At 37.7% G+C, this 22,945-nt stretch overlaps 1 protein-coding gene across 2 annotated transcripts in view; it reads right to left on the bottom strand.

Moving 5' to 3' along the window:
- LOC102807394 (WD repeat and FYVE domain-containing protein 2-like) overlaps positions 1–22,945 on the bottom strand; it is a 120,308-nt gene that overhangs the window by 58,125 nt on the left and 39,238 nt on the right. For both annotated transcript variants that reach the window (XM_085502691.1, XM_085502695.1), the window contains 3 exons: positions 16,259–16,360; positions 2,510–2,640; positions 2,269–2,377 (listed from right to left, as the gene is read on the bottom strand). In XM_085502691.1, coding sequence (XP_085358817.1) covers positions 2,269–2,377; positions 2,510–2,640; positions 16,259–16,360 — 342 coding nt within the window. The remainder of the gene's footprint in view (positions 1–2,268; positions 2,378–2,509; positions 2,641–16,258; positions 16,361–22,945) is intronic.

Here is a 22,945-nt window from a genome sequence, read left to right as displayed (position 1 = left end):
AACACATAGATGGCCACACTGTGTATGCAATTGTGACAAACACCAATGTGTTAATGAGAACACATATATGGCCACACTGTGTATGCAATGGTTACAAACACCAATGTGTTAATGAGAACACATAGATGGCCACACTGTGTATGCAATTGTGACAAACACCAATGTGTTAATGAGAACACATAGATGGCCACACTGTGTATGCAATTGTGACAAACACCAATGTGTTAATGAGGACACATAGATGGCCACACTGTGTATGCAATGGTGACAAAAACCAACATGAAGTTTGAACTTGATCTGTCCAGGCATGTTCAAGATATTGATCGAAAACTAAATTCTTTAAAACAAAATTGCCGCCAGTCGGCCATTTTGAACTTGATCCGAAGAAAAATTGGCGTGCATGAAGGTCCTATTATGTTCAATGTATCTACCAAATGTGTTAATTAGAACACATAAATCGCCACACTGTGTATGCAATGGTGACCAACACCAATGTGTTAATGATACATAGATGGCCGACCACACTGTGTATGCAATGGTGACAAATACCAATGTGTTAATGAGAACACATAGATAGCCACACTGTGTATTCAATGGTGACAAACACCAATGTGTTAATGAGGACACATAGATGGCCACACTGTGTATGCAATGGTGACAAACACCAATATGTTAATGAGAACACATAGATGGTCACACTGTGTATGCAATGGTGACAAACACCAATGTGTTAATGAGAACACATAGATGGCCACACTGTATATGCAATTGTGACAAACACCAATGTGTTAATGAGAACACACAGATGGCCACACTGTGTATGCAATGGTGACAAACACCAATGTGTTAATGAGAACACATAGATAGCCACACTGTGTATGCAATGGTGACAAACACCAATGTGTTAATGAGAACACATAAATGGCCACACTGTGTATGCAATGGTGACAAACACCAATGTGTTAATGAGGATACATAAATGGCCACACTGTGTATGCAATGGTTACAAACACCAATGTGTTAATGAGAACACATAGATGGCCACACTGTGTATGCAATTGTGACAAACACCAATATGTTAATGAGAACACATAGATGGTCACACTGTGTATGCAATTGTGACAAACACCAATGTGTTAATGAGAACACATAAATGGCCACACTGTGTATGCAATGGTGACAACACCAATGTGTTAATGAGGATACATAAATGGCCACACTGTGTATGCAATGGTTACAAACACCAATGTGTTAATGAGAACACATAGATGGCCACACTGTGTATGCAATGGTGACAAACACCAATGTGTTAATGATACATAGATGGCCGACCACACTGTGTATGCAATGGTGACAAATACCAATGTGTTAATGAGAACACATAGATAGCCACACTGTGTATGCAATGGTGACAAACACCAATGTGTTAATGAGAACACATAGATGGCCACACTGTGTATGCAATGGTGACAAAAACCAACATGAAGTTTGAACTTGATCTGTCCAGGCATGTCCAAGATATTGATTGAAAACTAAATTCTTTAAAACAAAATTGACGCCAGTCGGCCATTTTGAACTTGATCCGAAGAAAAATTGGTGTGCATGAAGGTCCTATTATGTTCAATGTATGTACCAAATTTGAACAAAATCCGTCCATGCATAACTGAGATCCGGGTCCAGAATGGTGAAAATGTGCGATTTCAATGCATTTTCGGCCTTAAAATGGCCGCTATTCGGCTATCGTTAATTGGATCATGAAGAAAATGCATGTGCATATGTCCCATATAATGTGTGATGTATGAGTTAAGTTTGAACTTAATCGGTCCATGCATGTTCGAGATACAGGTGATCACTGACGCACGAACGCACACAGGGCAAACCATAAGTCCCCGTTTTCGGACTATGTCCGAACGGGGACTAAAAATATAATCCTTCTGGTGAAATCTGATATAGGTCTACAATAGGTATCAAAACAATCAAGTCAGTAGTTATCAAAAAATCAAAACTATCATTATTGAACTAAAAACACATTAAATTGAAACTACCAACATTCACCAAAAGAATCTACAAATCAAGTACCAATTTAAGCAATTGGGGTGATATTTTCCATGATGTCAAAAATGTAATTGTTGTGGGTTGGATTACAGATGGACGATAACAATTGATATATGAACCAATTTACTCAGTCATCTTTACGATGACAATGGAGATAATAAAGACAAAGACGTATTTGTTCAACTTCCATTCCTTGCAATAATAGATACTTACTTTCATTATTCTGTCTGAACCACATGTTAAAAGTTGACCCTTGACCTCATCTAAAAACATGTGTACAATACCATGTTTGCTGTCATGAAATGTTGCCATGGGGGCACGACTAATGAAAAGAAAAGTACACATAATAGGAAATTAGATACACCAACACATTTATCATTTATTTATATGTATTTATTGTCTGTTTTATTCTCAGAGATACATGCTTGCTTTGATACTAGAGCCATTGACTTACTCTTCATCAGTTATTTCTTCATGGCATTCATCACAAACACGGACATCAAACTCAAATCCCATGGCTGGAATAGTAGACTTTTTAGCACTGCATTCATTACAAACAGCTTTACCACATTTCCTACAATGATGCTAAATGCAAGAAAAAATACAACATAAACTGTCACCTGTCTTAACCCCAATGTTTTCTCAGTTCACATCAAGACATACCTGTCTTATCCCCAATGTTTTCTCAATTCACATCAAGACATACCTGTCTTATCCCCATTGTTTTCTCAGTTCACATCAAGACATACCTGTCTAATCCCCAATGTTTTCTCAGTACACATCAAGACATACCTGTCTAATCCCCAATGTTTTCTCAGTTCACATCAAGACATACCTGTCTAATCCCCAATGTTTTCTCAGTTCACATCAAGACATACCTGTCTTATCCCCAATGTTTTCTCAATTCACATCAAGACATACCTGTCTTATCCCCATTGTTTTCTCAGTTCACATCAAGACATACCTGTCTAATCCCCAATGTTTTCTCAGTACACATCAAGACATACCTGTCTAATCCCCAATGTTTTCTCAGTTCACATCAAGACATACCTGTCTAATCCCCAATGTTTTCTCAGTTCACATCAAGACATACCTGTCTAATCCTCAATGTTTTCTCAGTTCACATCAAGACATACCTGTCTAATCCCCAATGTTTTCTCAGTTCACATCAAGACATACCTGTCTAATCCCCAATGTTTTCTCAGTTCACATCAAGACATACCTGTCTAATCCCCAATGTTTTCTCAGTACACATCAAGACACACCTGTCTAATCCCCAATGTTTTCTCAGTTCACATCAAGACATACCTGTCTAATCCCCAATGTTTTCTCAGTACACATCAAGACATACCTGTCTAATCCCCAATGTTTTCTCAGTTCACATCAAGACATACCTGTCTAATCCCCAATGTTTTCTCAGTTCACATCAAGACATACCTGTCTAATCCCCAATGTTTTCTCAATTCACATCAAGACATACCTGTCTTATCCCCAATGTTTTCTCAGTTCACATCAAGACATACCTGTCTTATCCCCAATGTTTTCTCAGTTCACATCAAGACACACCTGTCTAATCCCCAATGTTTTCTCAATTCACATCAAGACATACCTGTCTAATCCCCAATGTTTTCTCAGTACACATCAAGACATACCTGTCTAATCCCCAATGTTTTCTCAGTTCACATCAAGACATACCTGTCTAATCCCCAATGTTTTCTCAGTACACATCAAGACACACCTGTCTAATCCCCAATGTTTTCTCAGTTCACATCAAGACACACCTGTCTAATCCCCAATGTTTTCTCAGTACACATCAAGACATACCTGTCTAATCCCCAATGTTTTCTCAGTTCACATCAAGACATACCTGTCTAATCCCCAATGTTTTCTCAGTACACATCAAGACACACCTGTCTAATCCCCAATGTTTTCTCAGTTCACATCAAGACATACCTGTCTAATCCCCAATGTTTTCTCAGTTCACATCAAGACATACCTGTCTAATCCCCAATGTTTTCTCAGTACACATCAAGACACACCTGTCTAATCCCCAATGTTTTCTCAGTACACATCAAGACACACCTGTCTAATCCCCAATGTTTTCTCAATTCACATCAAGACATACCTGTCTAATCCCCAATGTTTTCTCAGTTCACATCAAGACATACCTGTCTAATCCCCAATGTTTTCTCAGTTCACATCAAGACATACCTGTCTAATCCCCAATGTTTTCTCAGTTCACATCAAGACATACCTGTCTAATCCCCAATGTTTTCTCAGTTCACATCAAGACATACCTGTCTAATCCCCAATGTTTTCTCAGTTCACATCAAGACATACCTGTCTTATCCCCAATGTTTTCTCAATTCACATCAAGACATACCTGTCTTATCCCCAATGTTTTCTCAGTACACATCAAGACATACCTGTCTAATCCCCAATGTTTTCTCAGTTCACATCAAGACATACCTGTCTTATCCCCAATGTTTTCTCAGTTCACATCAAGACATACCTGTCTTATCCCCAATGTTTTCTCAGTTCACATCAAGACATACCTGTCTTATCCCCAATGTTTTCTCAGTACACATCAAGACATACCTGTCTTATCCCCAATGTTTTCTCAGTACACATCAAGACATACCTGTCTAATCCCCATTGTTTTCTCAATTCACAAGAAGACACACCTGTCTTATCCCCAATGTTTTCTCAGTTCACATCAAGACATACCTGTCTTATCCCCAATGTTTTCTCAGTTCACATCAAGACATACCTGTCTTATCCCCAATGTTTTCTCAGTACACATCAAGACACACCTGTCTAATCCCCAATGTTTTCTCAATTCACAAGAAGACACACCTGTCTTATCCCCAATGTTTTCTCAGTTCACATCAAGACATACCTGTCTTATCCCCAATGTTTTCTCAGTTCACATCAAGACATACCTGTCTTATCCCCAATGTTTTCTCAGTTCACATCAAGACATACCTGTCTAATCCCCAATGTTTTCTCAATTCACATCAAGACATACCTGTCTAATCCCCAATGTTTTCTCAGTACACATCAAGACATACCTGTCTAATCCCCAATGTTTTCTCAGTTCACATCAAGACATACCTGTCTTATCCCCAATGTTTTCTCAGTTCACATCAAGACATACCTGTCTAATCCCCAATGTTTTCTCAGTTCACATCAAGACATACCTGTCTTATCCCCAATGTTTTCTCAGTTCACATCAAGACATACCTGTCTAATCCCCAATGTTTTCTCAGTTCACATCAAGATATACCTGTCTAATCCCCAATGTTTTCTCAGTTCACATCAAGACATACCTGTCTTATCCCCAATGTTTTCTCAGTTCACATCAAGACATACCTGTCTAATCCCCAATGTTTTCTCAGTTCACATCAAGACATACCTGTCTTATCCCCAATGTTTTCTCAGTTCACATCAAGACATACCTGTCTAATCCCCAATGTTTTCTCAGTTCACATCAAGACATACCTGTCTTATCCCCAATGTTTTCTCAGTTCACATCAAGACATACCTGTCTTATCCCCAATGTTTTCTCAGTACACATCAAGACATACCTGTCTAATCCCCAATGTTTTCTCAGTTCACATCAAGACATACCTGTCTAATCCCCAATGTTTTCTCAGTTCACATCAAGACATACCTGTCTAATCCCCAATGTTTTCTCAGTTCACATCAAGACATACCTGTCTTATCCCCAATGTTTTCTCAGTTCACACCAAGACATACCTGTCTAATCCCCAATGTTTTCTCAGTACACATCAAGACATACCTGTCTAATCCACAATGTTTTCTCAGTACACATCAAGACATACCTGTCTAATCCCCAATGTTTTCTCAGTTCACATCAAGACATACCTGTCTAATCCCCAATGTTTTCTCAGTTCACATCAAGACATACCTGTCTAATCCCCAATGTTTTCTCAGTTCACATCAAGACATACCTGTCTAATCCCCAATGTTTTCTCAGTTCACATCAAGACATACCTGTCTAATCCCCAATGTTTTCTCAGTTCACATCAAGACATACCTGTCTAATCCCCAATGTTTTCTCAATTCACATCAAGACATACCTGTCTAATCCCCAATGTTTTCTCAGTTCACATCAAGACATACCTGTCTAATCCCCAATGTTTTCTCAGTTCACATCAAGACACACCTGTCTAATCCCCAATGTTTTCTCAGTTCACATCAAGACATACCTGTCTAATCCCCAATGTTTTCTCAGTTCACATCAAGACATACCTGTCTAATCCCCAATGTTTTCTCAGTTCACATCAAGACATACCTGTCTAATCCCCAATGTTTTCTCAGTACACATCAAGACATACCTGTCTAATCCCCAATGTTTTCTCAGTTCACATCAAGACATACCTGTCTAATCCCCAATGTTTTCTCAGTTCACATCAAGACATACCTGTCTAATCCCCAATGTTTTCTCAGTTCACATCAAGACATACCTGTCTAATCCCCAATGTTTTCTCAGTTCACATCAAGACATACCTGTCTAATCACCATTGTTTTCTCAGTACACATCAATACATACCTGTCTTATCCCCAATGTTTTCTCAGTTCACATCAAGACATACCTGTCTTATCCCAAATGTTTTCTCAGTTCACATCAAGACATACCTGTCTAATCCTAATGTTTACTCAGTACACATCAACCACACACCTGTCTAATCCCCAATGTTTTCTCAGTTCACATCAAGACATACCTGTCTTATCCCCAATGTTTTCTCAGTTCACATCAATACATACCTGTCTTATCCCCAATGTTTTCTCAGTTCACATCAAGACATACCTGTCTTATCCCCATTGTTTTCTCAGTTCACATCAAGACATACCTGTCTTATCCCCAATGTTTTCTCAATTCACATCAAGACATACCTGTCTTATCCCCATTGTTTTCTCAGTTCACATCAAGACATACCTGTCTTATCCCCAATGTTTTCTCAGTTCACATCAATACATACCTGTCTTATCCCCAATGTTTTCTCAGTTCACATCAAGACATACCTGTCTTATCCCCAATGTTTTCTCAGTTCACATCAAGATATACCTGTCTTATCCCCATTGTTTTCTCAGTTCACATCAAGACATACCTGTCTTATCCCCAATGTTTTCTCAGTTCACATCAATACATACCTGTCTTATCCCCAATGTTTTCTCAGTTCACATCAAGACATACCTGTCTTATCCCCAATGTTTTCTCAGTTCACATCAAGATATACCTGTCTAATCCTAATGTTTACTCAGTACACATCAAGACATACCTGTCTAATCCCCATTGTCTTCTCAGTACACATCAATACATACATGTCTAATCCTCAAAGTTTTCTCAGTACACATCAAGACATACCTGTATTATCCCCAATGTTTTCTCAGTTCACATCAAGACATACCTGTCTAATCCTAATGTTTACTCAGTACACATCAAGACATACCTGTCTAATCCACATTGTCTTCTCAGTACACATCAATACATACATGTCTAATCCTCAAAGTTTTCTCAGTACACATCAAGACATACCTGTATTATCCCCAATGTTTTCTCAGTTCACATCAAGACATACCTGTCTAATCCTAATGTTTTCTCAGTTCACATCAAGACATACCTGTCTAATCCCCAATGTTTTCTCAGTTCACATCAAGACATACCTGTCTAATCCCCAATGTTTTCTCAGTTCACATCAAGACATACCTGTCTAATCCTCAATGTTTTCTCAGTTCACATCAAGACATACCTGTCTTATCCCCAATGTTTTCTCAGTACACATCAAGACATACATGTCTAATCCCCAATGTTTTCTCAGTTCACATCAAGACACACCTGTCTTATCCCCAATGTTTTCTCAGTACACATCAAGACATACCTGTCTTATCCCCAATGTTTTCTCAGTACACATCAAGACATACCTGTCTAATCCCCATTGTCTTCTCAGTACACATCAATACATACCTGTCTAATCCCCAATGTTTTCTCAGTTCACATCAAGACACACCTGTCTAATCCTCAATGGTTTCTCAATTCACATCAAGACATACCTGTCTAATCCCCATTGTCTTCTCAGTACACACCAAGACATACCTGTCTAATCCTCAATGTTTTCTCAATTCACATCAAGACATACCTGTCTAATCCCCATTGTCTTCTCAGTACACACCAAGACATACCTGTCTAATCCTCAATGTTTTCTCAATTCACATCAAGACATACCTGTCTAATCCTCAATGTTTTCTCAGTTCACATCAAGACATACCTGTCTAATCCTCAATGTTTTCTCAATTCACATCAAGACATACCTGTCTTATCCCCAATGTTTTCTCAGTACACATCAAGACATACCTGTCTTATCCCCAATGTTTTCTCAGTACACATCAAGACATACCTGTCTAATCCTCAATGTTTTCTCAGTTCACATCAAGACATACCTGTCTAATCCCCAATGTTTTCTCAGTACACATCAAGACATACATGTCTTATCCCCAATGTTTTCTCAGTTCACATCAAGACATACCTGTCTAATCCCCAATGTTTTCTCAGTACACATCAAGACATACCTGTCTAATCCCCAATGTTTTCTCAATTCACATCAAGACATACCTGTCTAATCCCCAATGTTTTCTCAGTTCACATCAAGACATACCTGTCTAATCCCCAATGTTTTCTCAGTTCACATCAAGACATACCTGTCTAATCCCCAATGTTTTCTCAGTTCACATCAAGACATACCTGTCTAATCCCCAATGTTTTCTCAATTCACATCAAGACATACCTGTCTAATCCCCAATGTTTTCTCAGTTCACATCAAGACATACCTGTCTAATCCCCAATGTTTTCTCAATTCACATCAAGACATACCTGTCTAATCCCCATTGTCTTCTCAGTACACATCAAGACATACATGTCTAATCCCAATGTTTTCTCAGTACACATCAAGACATACCTGTCTTATCCCCAATGTTTTCTCAGTTCACATCAAGACATACCTGTCTTATCCCCAATGTTTTCTCAGTTCACATCAAGACATATCTGTCTAATCCTAATGTTTACTCAGTACACATCAAGACATACCTGTCTAATCCCCATTGTCTTCTCAGTACACATCAATACATACATGTCTAATCCTCAATGTTTTCTCAGTTCACATCAAGACATACCTGTCTTATCCCCAATGTTTTCTCAATTCACATCAAGACATACCTGTCTTATCCCCAATGTTTTCTCAGTTCACATCAAGACATACCTGTCTTATCCTCAATGTTTTCTCAATTCACATCAAGATATACCTGTCTTATCCTCAATGTTTTCTCAATTCACATCAAGACATACCTGTCTTATCCCCAATGTTTTCTCAGTACACATCAAGACATACCTGTCTAATCCCCAATGTTTTCTCAATTCACATCAAGACACACCTGTCTAATCCCCAATGTTTTCTCAGTTCACATCAAGACATACCTGTCTTATCCCCAATGTTTTCTCAGTTCACATCAAGACATACCTGTCTAATCCACATTGTCTTCTCAGTACACATCAAGACATACCTGTCTAATCCACATTGTCTTCTCAGTACACATCAAGACATACCTGTCTTATCCCCAATGTTTTCTCAGTTCACATCAAGACATACCTGTCTTATCCCCAATGTTTTCTCAGTACACATCAAGACATACCTGTCTAATCCCCAATGTTTTCTCAGTACACATCAAGACATACCTGTCTAATCCCCAATGTTTTCTCAGTACACATCAAGACATACCTGTCTAATCCCCAATGTTTTCTCAGTTCACATCAAGACATACCTGTCTAATCCCCAATGTTTTCTCAGTTCACATCAAGACATACCTGTCTAATCCCCAATGTTTTCTCAATTCACATCAAGACACACCTGTCTAATCCCCAATGTTTTCTCAGTTCACATCAAGACATACCTGTCTAATCCCCAATGTTTTCTCAATTCACATCAAGACATACCTGTCTAATCCCCAATGTTTTCTCAGTACACATCAAGACACACCTGTCTAATCCCCAATGTTTTCTCAGTTCACATCAAGACATACCTGTCTAATCCCCAATGTTTTCTCAGTTCACATCAAGACATACCTGTCTAATCCCCAATGTTTTCTCAGTTCACATCAAGACATACCTGTCTAATCCCCAATGTTTTCTCAGTTCACATCAAGACATACCTGTCTAATCCCCAATGTTTTCTCAGCTCCTGTCAAGACATACCTGTCTAATCCCCAATGTTTTCTCAGTTCACATCAAGACATACCTGTCTAATCCCCAATGTTTTCTCAGCTCCTGTCAAGACATACCTGTCTAATCCCCAATGTTTTCTCAGTTCACATCAAGACATACCTGTCTAATCCCCAATGTTTTCTCAGTTCACATCAAGACACACCTGTCTAATCCCCAATGTTTTCTCAGTACACATCAAGACATACCTGTCTAATCCCCAATGTTTTCTCAGTTCACATCAAGACATACCTGTCTAATCCCCAATGTTTTCTCAGTTCACATCAAGACATACCTGTCTAATCCCCAATGTTTTCTCAGTACACATCAATACATACCTGTCTAATCCCCAATGTTTTCTCAGTTCACATCAAGACACACCTGTCTAATCCCCAATGTTTTCTCAGTTCACATCAAGACATACCTGTCTAATCCCCAATGTTTTCTCAGTACACATCAAGACATACCTGTCTTATCCCCAATGTTTTCTCAGTTCACATCAAGACATACCTGTCTTATCCCCAATGTTTTCTCAGTTCACATCAAGACATACCTGTCTTATCCCCAATGTTTTCTCAGTTCACATCAAGACATACCTGTCTTATCCCCAATGTTTTCTCAGTTCACATCAAGACATACCTGTCTTATCCCCAATGTTTTCTCAGTTCACATCAAGACATACCTGTCTTATCCCCAATGTTTTCTCAGTTCACATCAAGACATACCTGTCTAATCCCCAATGTTTTCTCAGTTCACATCAAGACACACCTGTCTAATCCCCAATGTTTTCTCAGTTCACATCAAGACATACCTGTCTTATCCCCAATGTTTTCTCAGTCCACATCAAGACATACATGTCTAATCCCCAATGTTTTCTCAGTACACATCAAGACATACCTGTCTAATCCCCAATGTTTTCTCAATTCACATCAAGACACACCTGTCTAATCCCCAATGTTTTCTCAGTTCACATCAAGACATACCTGTCTAATCCACATTGTCTTCTCAGTACACATCAATACATACATGTCTTATCCCCAATGTTTTCTCAGTTCACATCAAGACATACCTGTCTTATCCCCAATGTTTTCTCAGTTCACATCAAGACATACCTGTCTAATCCCCAATGTTTTCTCAGTTCACATCAAGACATACCTGTCTAATCCCCAATGTTTTCTCAGCTCCTGTCAAGACATACCTGTCTAATCCTCAATGTTTTCTCAGTTCACATCAATACATACATGTCTAATCCCCAATGTTTTCTCAATTCACAAGAAGACATACCTGTCTTATCCCCAATGTTTTCTCAGTACACATCAAGACATACCTGTCTAATCCCCAATGTTTTCTCAGTTCACATCAAGACATACCTGTCTTATCCCCAATGTTTTCTCAGTTCACACCAAGACATACATGTCTAATCCCCAATGTTTTCTCAGTTCACATCAAGACATACCTGTCTAATCCCCAATGTTTTCTCAGTACACATCAAGACATACCTGTCTAATCCCCAATGTTTTCTCAGTTCACATCAAGACATACCTGTCTAATCCCCAATGTTTTCTCAATTCACATCAAGACATACCTGTCTAATCCCCAATGTTTTCTCAGTACACATCAAGACATACCTGTCTTATCCCCAATGTTTTCTCAGTTCACATCAAGACATACCTGTCTTATCCCCAATGTTTTCTCAGTTCACATCAAGACATACCTGTCTAATCCCCAATGTTTTCTCAGCTCCTGTCAAGACATACCTGTCTAATCCCCAATGTTTTCTCAGTACACATCAAGACATACCTGTCTAATCCTCAATGTTTTCTCAATTCACAAGAAGACACACCTGTCTTATCCCCAATGTTTTCTCAGTTCACACCAAGACATACATGTCTAATCCCCAATGTTTTCTCAATTCACATCAAGACATACCTGTCTAATCCCCAATGTTTTCTCAATTCACATCAAGACATACCTGTCTAATCCTCAATGTTTTCTCAATTCACAAGAAGACACACCTGTCTTATCCCCAATGTTTTCTCAGTTCACATCAAGACATACCTGTCTAATCCCCAATGTTTTCTCAATTCACATCAAGACATACCTGTCTTATCCCCAATGTTTTCTCAGTTCACATCAAGACATACCTGTCTAATCCCCAATGTTTTCTCAGTTCACATCAAGACATACCTGTCTAATCCCCAATGTTTTCTCAGTTCACATCAAGACATACCTGTCTAATCCCCAATGTTTTCTCAGCTCCTGTCAAGACATACCTGTCTAATCCCCAATGTTTTCTCAGCTCCTGTCAAGACATACCTGTCTAATCCTCAATGTTTTCTCAATTCACAAGAAGACACACCTGTCTTATCCCCAATGTTTTCTCAGTTCACATCAAGACATACCTGTCTAATCCCCAATGTTTTCTCAATTCACATCAAGACATACCTGTCTAATCCCCAATGTTTTCTCAGTACACATCAAGACATACATGTCTAATCCCCAATGTTTTCTCAGCTCCTGTCAAGACATACCTGTCTAATCCCCAATGTTTTCTCAGTTCACATCAAGACATACCTGTCTAATCCCCAATGTTTTCTCAGCTCCTGTCAAGACATACCTGTCTAATCCCCAATGTTTTCTCAGTTCACACCAAGACATACATGTCTAATCCCCAATGTTTTCTCAGCTCCTGTCAAGACATACCTGTCTAATCCCCAATGTTTTCTCAGTTCACATCAAGATATACCTGTCTTATCCCCATTGTTTTCTCAGTTCACACCAAGACATACATGTCTAATCCCCAATGTTTTCTCAGTTCACATCAAGACATACCTGTCTAATCCCCAATGTTTTCTCAGTTCACATCAAGATATACCTGTCTTATCCCCATTGTTTTCTCAGTTCACATCAAGACATACCTGTCTAATCCCCAATGTTTTCTCAGTTCACATCAAGACATACCTGTCTAATCCCCAATGTTTTCTCAGTTCACATCAAGACATACCTGTCTAATCCCCAATGTTTTCTCAGTTCACATCAAGATATACCTGTCTTATCCCCATTGTTTTCTCAGTTCACATCAAGACATACCTGTCTAATCCCCAATGTTTTCTCAGCTCCTGTCAAGACATACCTGTCTAATCCCCAATGTTTTCTCAGTTCACATCAAGACATACCTGTCTAATCCCCAATGTTTTCTCAGCTCCTGTCAAGACATACCTGTCTAATCCCCAATGTTTTCTCAGTTCACATCAAGACATACCTGTCTAATCCCCAATGTTTTCTCAGCTCCTGTCAAGACATACATGTCTAATCCCCAATGTTTTCTCAGTTCACATCAAGACATACCTGTCTAATCCCCAATGTTTTCTCAGTTCACATCAAGACATACCTGTCTAATCCCCAATGTTTTCTCAGTTCACATCAAGACATACCTGTCTAATCCCCAATGTTTTCTCAGTTCACATCAAGACATACCTGTCTAATCCCCAATGTTTTCTCAGTTCACATCAAGACATACCTGTCTAATCCCCAATGTTTTCTCAGTACACATCAAGACATACCTGTCTAATCCCCAATGTTTTCTCAATTCACATCAAGACATACCTGTCTTATCCCCAATGTTTTCTCAGTACACATCAAGACACACCTGTCTAATCCCCAATGTTTTCTCAGTACACATCAAGACATACCTGTCTTATCCCCAATGTTTTCTCAGTTCACATCAAGACATACCTGTCTTATCCCCAATGTTTTCTCAGTTCACATCAAGACATACCTGTCTAATCCCCAATGTTTTCTCAGCTCCTGTCAAGACACACCTGTCTTATCCCCAATGTTTTCTCAGTTCACATCAAGATATACCTGTCTTATCCCCAATGTTTTCTCAGTTCACACCAAGACATACATGTCTAATCCCCAATGTTTTCTCAGCTCCTGTCAAGACATACCTGTCTAATCCCCAATGTTTTCTCAGTTCACATCAAGACATACCTGTCTAATCCCCAATGTTTTCTCAGTTCACATCAAGACATACCTGTCTAATCCCCAATGTTTTCTCAGTTCACATCAAGACATACCTGTCTAATCCCCAATGTTTTCTCAGTTCACATCAAGACATACCTGTCTAATCCCCAATGTTTTCTCAGTTCACATCAAGACATACCTGTCTAATCCCCAATGTTTTCTCAGTTCACATCAAGACATACCTGTCTAATCCCCAATGTTTTCTCAGTTCACATCAAGACATACCTGTCTAATCCCCAATGTTTTCTCAGTTCACATCAAGACACACCTGTCTAATCCCCAATGTTTTCTCAGTTCACATCAAGACATACCTGTCTAATCCCCAATGTTTTCTCAGTTCACATCAAGACATACCTGTCTAATCCCCAATGTTTTCTCAGTACACATCAAGACATACCTGTCTAATCCCCAATGTTTTCTCAATTCACATCAAGACATACCTGTCTTATCCCCAATGTTTTCTCAGTACACATCAAGACACACCTGTCTAATCCCCAATGTTTTCTCAGTACACATCAAGACATACCTGTCTAATCCCCAATGTTTTCTCAGTTCACATCAAGACATACCTGTCTAATCCCCAATGTTTTCTCAGTTCACATCAAGACATACCTGTCTAATCCCCAATGTTTTCTCAGTTCACATCAAGACATACCTGTCTAATCCCCAATGTTTTCTCAATTCACATCAAGACATACCTGTCTTATCCCCAATGTTTTCTCAGTACACATCAAGACACACCTGTCTAATCCCCAATGTTTTCTCAGTTCACATCAAAACATACCTGTCTAATCCCCAATGTTTTCTCAGTACACATCAAGACACACCTGTCTAATCCCCAATGTTTTCTCAGTTCACATCAAGACATACCTGTCTAATCCCCAATGTTTTCTCAGTACACATCAAGACATACCTGTCTTATCCCCAATGTTTTCTCAGTTCACATCAAGACACACCTGTCTTATCCCCAATGTTTTCTCAGTACACATCAAGACATACCTGTCTAATCCCCAATGTTTTCTCAGTTCACATCAAAACATACCTGTCTAATCCCCAATGTTTTCTCAGTACACATCAAGACATACCTGTCTAATCCCCAATGTTTTCTCAGTTCACATCAAGACATACCTGTCTAATCCCCAATGTTTTCTCAGTTCACATCAAGACATACCTGTCTAATCCCCAATGTTTTCTCAGTTCACATCAAGACATACCTGTCTTATCCCCAATGTTTTCTCAGTACACATCAAGACATACCTGTCTAATCCCCAATGTTTTCTCAGTTCACATCAAGACATACCTGTCTAATCCCCAATGTTTTCTCAGTACACATCAAGACATACCTGTCTAATCCCCAATGTTTTCTCAATTCACATCAAGACATACCTGTCTTATCCCCAATGTTTTCTCAGTACACATCAAGACACACCTGTCTAATCCCCAATGTTTTCTCAGTTCACATCAAGACATACCTGTCTTATCCCCAATGTTTTCTCAGTTCACATCAAGACATACCTGTCTAATCCCCAATGTTTTCTCAATTCACATCAAGACATACCTGTCTTATCCCCAATGTTTTCTCAGTTCACATCAAGACACACCTGTCTAATCCCCAATGTTTTCTCAGTTCACATCAAGACATACCTGTCTAATCCCCAATGTTTTCTCAGTTCACATCAAGACATACCTGTCTAATCCCCAATGTTTTCTCAGTTCACATCAAGACACACCTGTCTAATCCCCAATGTTTTCTCAGTTCACATCAAGACATACCTGTCTTATCCCCATTGTTTTCTCAGTTCACATCAAGACATACCTGTCTAATCCCCAATGTTTTCTCAGTTCACATCAAGACATACCTGTCTTATCCCCAATGTTTTCTCAATTCACATCAAGACATACCTGTCTAATCCCCAATGTTTTCTCAGTCCACATCTTCTTCAAGTTCCAAAAGAATGGAGCATTACATTTCTGGCATGTATCACTTTCAGCCCATTCAGGAGTCTATAATTGTGAAAGGTAATTGCGTTAATGATATGGTCTGTATTTGTTAATTTTCCACCATGCATACTTGCTTAGATTTAGTACTGAAATATGGCATGTTTTGGTACCCGAGTCATTATTGGTATTGTGTTGAAACAATTCTGTTAGGTCCATGTCATAAGGGATGATACGAACACATTCTGAGTTATGTGATATAGATACACTCCTAGTTACAAAACTGTACGTGATATAGATACACTCCTAGTTATGTGATACGAATACACTCCTAGTTATGTGATACGGATACACTCCTAGTTATGTGATATGAATACACTCTTAGTTATGTGATATGAATACATTCCTAGTTATGTGATACGGATACACTCCTAGTTATGTGATATGAATACACTCCTAGTTATGTGATATGAATACACTCCTAGATATGTGATACGGATACACTCTTAGTTATGTGATATGAATACACTCTTAGTTATGTGATATGAATACACTCCTAGTTATGTGATACGGATACACTCTTAGTTATGTGATACGGATACACTCTTAGTTATGTGATATGAATACACTCTTAGTTATGTGATACGGATACACTCCTAGTTATGTGATATGAATACACTCCTAGTTATGTGATACGGATACACTCGTAGTTATGTGATACAGATACACTCCTAGTTATGTGATATGAATACACTCGTAGTTATGTGATACGGATACACTCCTAGTTATGTGATATGAATAAACTCCTAGTTATGTGATATGGATACACTCTTAGTTATGTGATACTGATACACTCCTAGTTATGTAATACGGATACACTCCTAGTTATGTGATATGAATACACTCCTAGTTATGTGATATGGATACACTCTTAGTTATGTAATATGGATACACTCCGAGTTATGTGATACGAATACACTCTTAGTTATGTGATACGGATACACTCCTAGTTATGTGACATGAATACACTCCTAGTTATGTGATATGAATACACTCCTAGTTATGTGATACGGATACACTCCTAGTTATGTGACACGGATACACTCCTAGTTATGTGACACGGATACACTCCTAGTTATGTGATATGGATACACTCTTAGTTATGAGATATGAATACACTCCTAGTTATGTGATACGGATACACTCCTAGTTATGTGACACGGATAGACTCCTAGTTATGTGACACGGATACACTCTTAGTTATGTGACACGGATACACTCCTAGTTATGTGATATGAATACACTCTTAGTTATGTGATACTGATACACTCATAGTTATGTGATATGAATACACTCCTAGTTATGTGATATGAATACACTCCTAGTTATGTGATACGAATACACTCCTAGTTATGTGATACGGATACACTCCTAGTTATGTAATACGGATACACTCATAGTTATGTGATACGGATACACTACTAGTTATGTGATATGAATACACTCTTAGTTATGTGATACTGATACACTCATAGTTATGTGATATGAATACACTCTTAGTTATGTGATACTGATACACTCATAGTTATGTGATATGAATACACTCTTAGTTATGTGATACTGATACACTCATAGTTATGTGATATGAATACACTCCTAGTTATGTGATATGAATACACTCCTAGTTATGTGATATAGATACACTCCTAGTTATGTGATACTGATACACTCTTAGTTATGTGATATGAATACACTCCTAGTTATGTGATACGAATACACTCCTAGTGATGTGATACGGATACACTCTTAGTTATGTGATACGGATACACTCCTAGTTATGTGATATGAATACACTCCTAGTTATGTGATATAGATACACTCCTAGTTATGTGATACTGATACACTCCTAGTTATGTGATATGAATACACTCCTAGTTATGTGATATGAATACACTCCCAGTTATGATATGAATACACTCCTAGTTATGTGATACTGATACACTCTCAGTTATGTGATATGAATACACTCCTAGTTATGTGATACTGATACACTCCTAGTTATGTGATATGAATACACTCCTAGTTATGTGATACGGACACACTCCTAGTTATGTGATATGAATACACTCTAAGTTATGTGATACTGATACACTCTTAGTTATGTGATATGAATACACTCCTAGTTATGTGATATAGATACACTCCTAGTTATGTGATACTGATACACTCCTAGTTATGTGACATGAATACACTCCTAGTTATGTGATATAGATACACTCCTAGTTATGTGATATGAATACACTCCTAGTTATGTGATATGAATACACTCCTAGTTATGTGATACTGATACACTCCTAGTTATGTGATACTGATACACTCCTAGTTATGTGATATGAATACACTCCTAGTTATGTGATATAGATACACTCTTAGTTATGTGATACGGATACACTCTTAGTTATGTGATATGAATACACTCCTAGTTATGTGATACGGATACACTCCTAGTTATGTGATACGGATACACTCTTAGTTATGTGATACGAATACACTCTTAGTTATGTGATACGGATACACTCCTAGTTATGTGACATGAATACACTCCTAGTTATGTGATATGAATACACTCCTAGTTATGTGATACGGATACACTCCTAGTTATGTGACACGGATACACTCCTAGTTATGTGACACGGATACACTCCTAGTTATGTGATATGGATACACTCTTAGTTATGAGATATGAATACACTCCTAGTTATGTGATACGGATACACTCCTAGTTATGTGACACGGATAGACTCCTAGTTATGTGACACGGATACACTCTTAGTTATGTGACACGGATACACTCCTAGTTATGTGATATGAATACACTCTTAGTTATGTGATACTGATACACTCATAGTTATGTGATATGAATACACTCCTAGTTATGTGATATGAATACACTCCTAGTTATGTGATACGAATACACTCCTAGTTATGTGATACGGATACACTCCTAGTTATGTAATACGGATACACTCATAGTTATGTGATACGGATACACTCCTAGTTATGTGATATGAATACACTCTTAGTTATGTGATACTGATACACTCATAGTTATGTGATATGAATACACTCTTAGTTATGTGATACTGATACACTCCTAGTTATGTGATATGAATACACTCTTAGTTATGTGATACTGATACACTCATAGTTATGTGATATGAATACACTCCTAGTTATGTGATATGAATACACTCCTAGTTATGTGATATAGATACACTCCTAGTTATGTGATACTGATACACTCTTAGTTATGTGATATGAATACACTCCTAGTTATGTGATACGAATACACTCCTAGTGATGTGATACGGATACACTCTTAGTTATGTGATACGGATACACTCCTAGTTATGTGATATGAATACACTCCTAGTTATGTGATATAGATACACTCCTAGTTATGTGATACTGATACACTCCTAGTTATGTGATATGAATACACTCCTAGTTATGTGATATGAATACACTCCCAGTTATGATATGAATACACTCCTAGTTATGTGATACTGATACACTCTCAGTTATGTGATATGAATACACTCCTAGTTATGTGATACTGATACACTCCTAGTTATGTGATATGAATACACTCCTAGTTATGTGATACGGACACACTCCTAGTTATGTGATATGAATACACTCTAAGTTATGTGATACTGATACACTCTTAGTTATGTGATATGAATACACTCCTAGTTATGTGATATAGATACACTCCTAGTTATGTGATACTGATACACTCCTAGTTATGTGACATGAATACACTCCTAGTTATGTGATATAGATACACTCCTAGTTATGTGATATGAATACACTCCTAGTTATGTGATATGAATACACTCCTAGTTATGTGATACTGATACACTCCTAGTTATGTGATACTGATACACTCCTAGTTATGTGATATGAATACACTCCTAGTTATGTGATATAGATACACTCTTAGTTATGTGATACGGATACACTCTTAGTTATGTGATATGAATACACTCCTAGTTATGTGATACGGATACACTCCTAGTTATGTGATACGGATACACTCTTAGTTATGTGATACGGATACAATCCTAGTTATGTGATATGAATACACTCCTAGTTATGTGATATAGATACACTCCTAGTTATGTGATACTGATACACTCCTAGTTATGTGATATGAATACACTCCCAGTTATGTGATATGAATACACTCCCAGTTATGATATGAATACACTCCTAGTTATGTGATACTGATACACTCCTAGTTATGTGATATTGATACACTCCTAGTTATGGGATACTGATACACTTCTAGTTATGTGATATGAATACACTCCTAGTTATGTGATATAGATACACTCCTAGTTATGTGATACGGATACACTCTTAGTTATGTGATACGGATACACTCTTAGTTATGTGATATGAATACACTCTTAGTTATGTGATACGGATACACTCCTAGTTATGTGATATGAATACACTCCTAGTTATGTGATATGAATACACTCCTAGTTATGTGATACTGATACACTCCTAGTTGTGTGATACTGATACACTCTTAGTTATGTGATACTGGTACACTCCTAGTTATGTGATATGAATACACTCCTAGTTATGTGATACTGATACACTCCTAGTTGTGTGATACTGATACACTCTTAGTTATGTGATACTGGTACACTCCTAGTTATGTGACATGAATACACTCCTAGTTATGTGATATGAATACACTCCTAGTTATGTGATACGGATACACTCCTAGTTATGTGATACGGATACACTCCTAGTTATGTGATATGGATACACTCTTAGTTATGTGACATGAATACACTCCTAGTTATGTGATATGAATACACTCCTAGTTATGTGATATAGATACACTCTTAGTTATGTGATACGGATACACTCTTAGTTATGTGATATGAATACACTCCTAGTTATGTGATACGGATACACTCCTAGTTATGTGATACGGATACACTCTTAGTTATGTGATACGGATACACTCTTAGTTATGTGACATGAATACACTCCTAGTTATGTGATACGGATACACTCCTAGTTATGTGATACGGATACACTCCTAGTTATGTGATATGGATACACTCTTAGTTATGTGACATGAATACACTCCTAGTTATGTGATATGAATACACTCCTAGTTATGTGATACTGATACACTCCTAGTTATGTGATACGGATACACTCCTAGTTATGTGATACGGATACACTCTTAGTTATGTGATATGAATACACTCCTAGTTATGTGATATAGATACACTCCTAGTTATGTGATACTGATACACTCCTAGTTATGTGACATGAATACACTCCTAGTTATGTGATATAGATACACTCCTAGTTATGTGATATGAATACACTCCTAGTTATGTGATATGAATACACTCCTAGTTATGTGATACGGATACACTCTTAGTTATGTGATATGAATACACTCCTAGTTATGTGATACTGATACACTCCTAGTTATGTGATATGAATACACTCCTAGTTATGTGATACGGACACACTCCTAGTTATGTGATATGAATACACTCTAAGTTATGTGATACTGATACACTCTTAGTTATGTGATATGAATACACTCCTAGTTATGTGATATGAATGCACTCCTAGTTATGTGATACTGATACACTCCTAGTTATGTGATATGAATACACTCCTAGTTATGTGATACGGATACACTCCTAGTTATGTGATATGAATACACTCCTAGTTATGTGATATAGATACACTCCTAGTTATGTGATACTGATACACTCCTAGTTATGTGACATGAATACACTCCTAGTTATGTGATATAGATACACTCCTAGTTATGTGATATGAATACACTCCTAGTTATGTGATATGAATACACTCCTAGTTATGTGATACTGATACACTCCTAGTTATGTGATACTGATACACTCCTAGTTATGTGATATGAATACACTCCTAGTTATGTGATATAGATACACTCTTAGTTATGTGATACGGATACACTCTTAGTTATGTGATATGAATACACTCCTAGTTATGTGATACGGATACACTCCTAGTTATGTGATACGGATACACTCTTAGTTATGTGATACGGATACACTCCTAGTTATGTGATATGAATACACTCCTAGTTATGTGATATAGATACACTCCTAGTTATGTGATACTGATACACTCCTAGTTATGTGATATGAATACACTTTTAGTTATGTGATATGAATACACTCCCAGTTATGATATGAATACACTCCTAGTTATGTGATACTGATACACTCTCAGTTATGTGATATGAATACACTCCTAGTTATGTGATACTGATACACTCCTAGTTATGTGATATGAATACACTCCTAGTTATGTGATACGGATACACTCCTAGTTATGTGATATGAATACACTCCTAGTTATGTGATATAGATACACTCCTAGTTATGTGATACTGATACACTCCTAGTTATGTGACATGAATACACTCCTAGTTATGTGATATAGATACACTCCTAGTTATGTGATATGAATACACTCCCAGTTATGTGATATGAATACACTCCTAGTTATGTGATACTGATACACTCTTAGTTATGTGATATAGATACACTCTTA

The sequence above is a fragment of the Saccoglossus kowalevskii genome, chromosome 1 (assembly GCF_978046115.1).
Source record: "Saccoglossus kowalevskii chromosome 1, keSacKowa6.1, whole genome shotgun sequence".
NCBI classification, from domain to species: Eukaryota; Metazoa; Hemichordata; class Enteropneusta; family Harrimaniidae; genus Saccoglossus; species Saccoglossus kowalevskii.
This window is presented reverse-complemented; position numbering and strand designations above follow the sequence as displayed.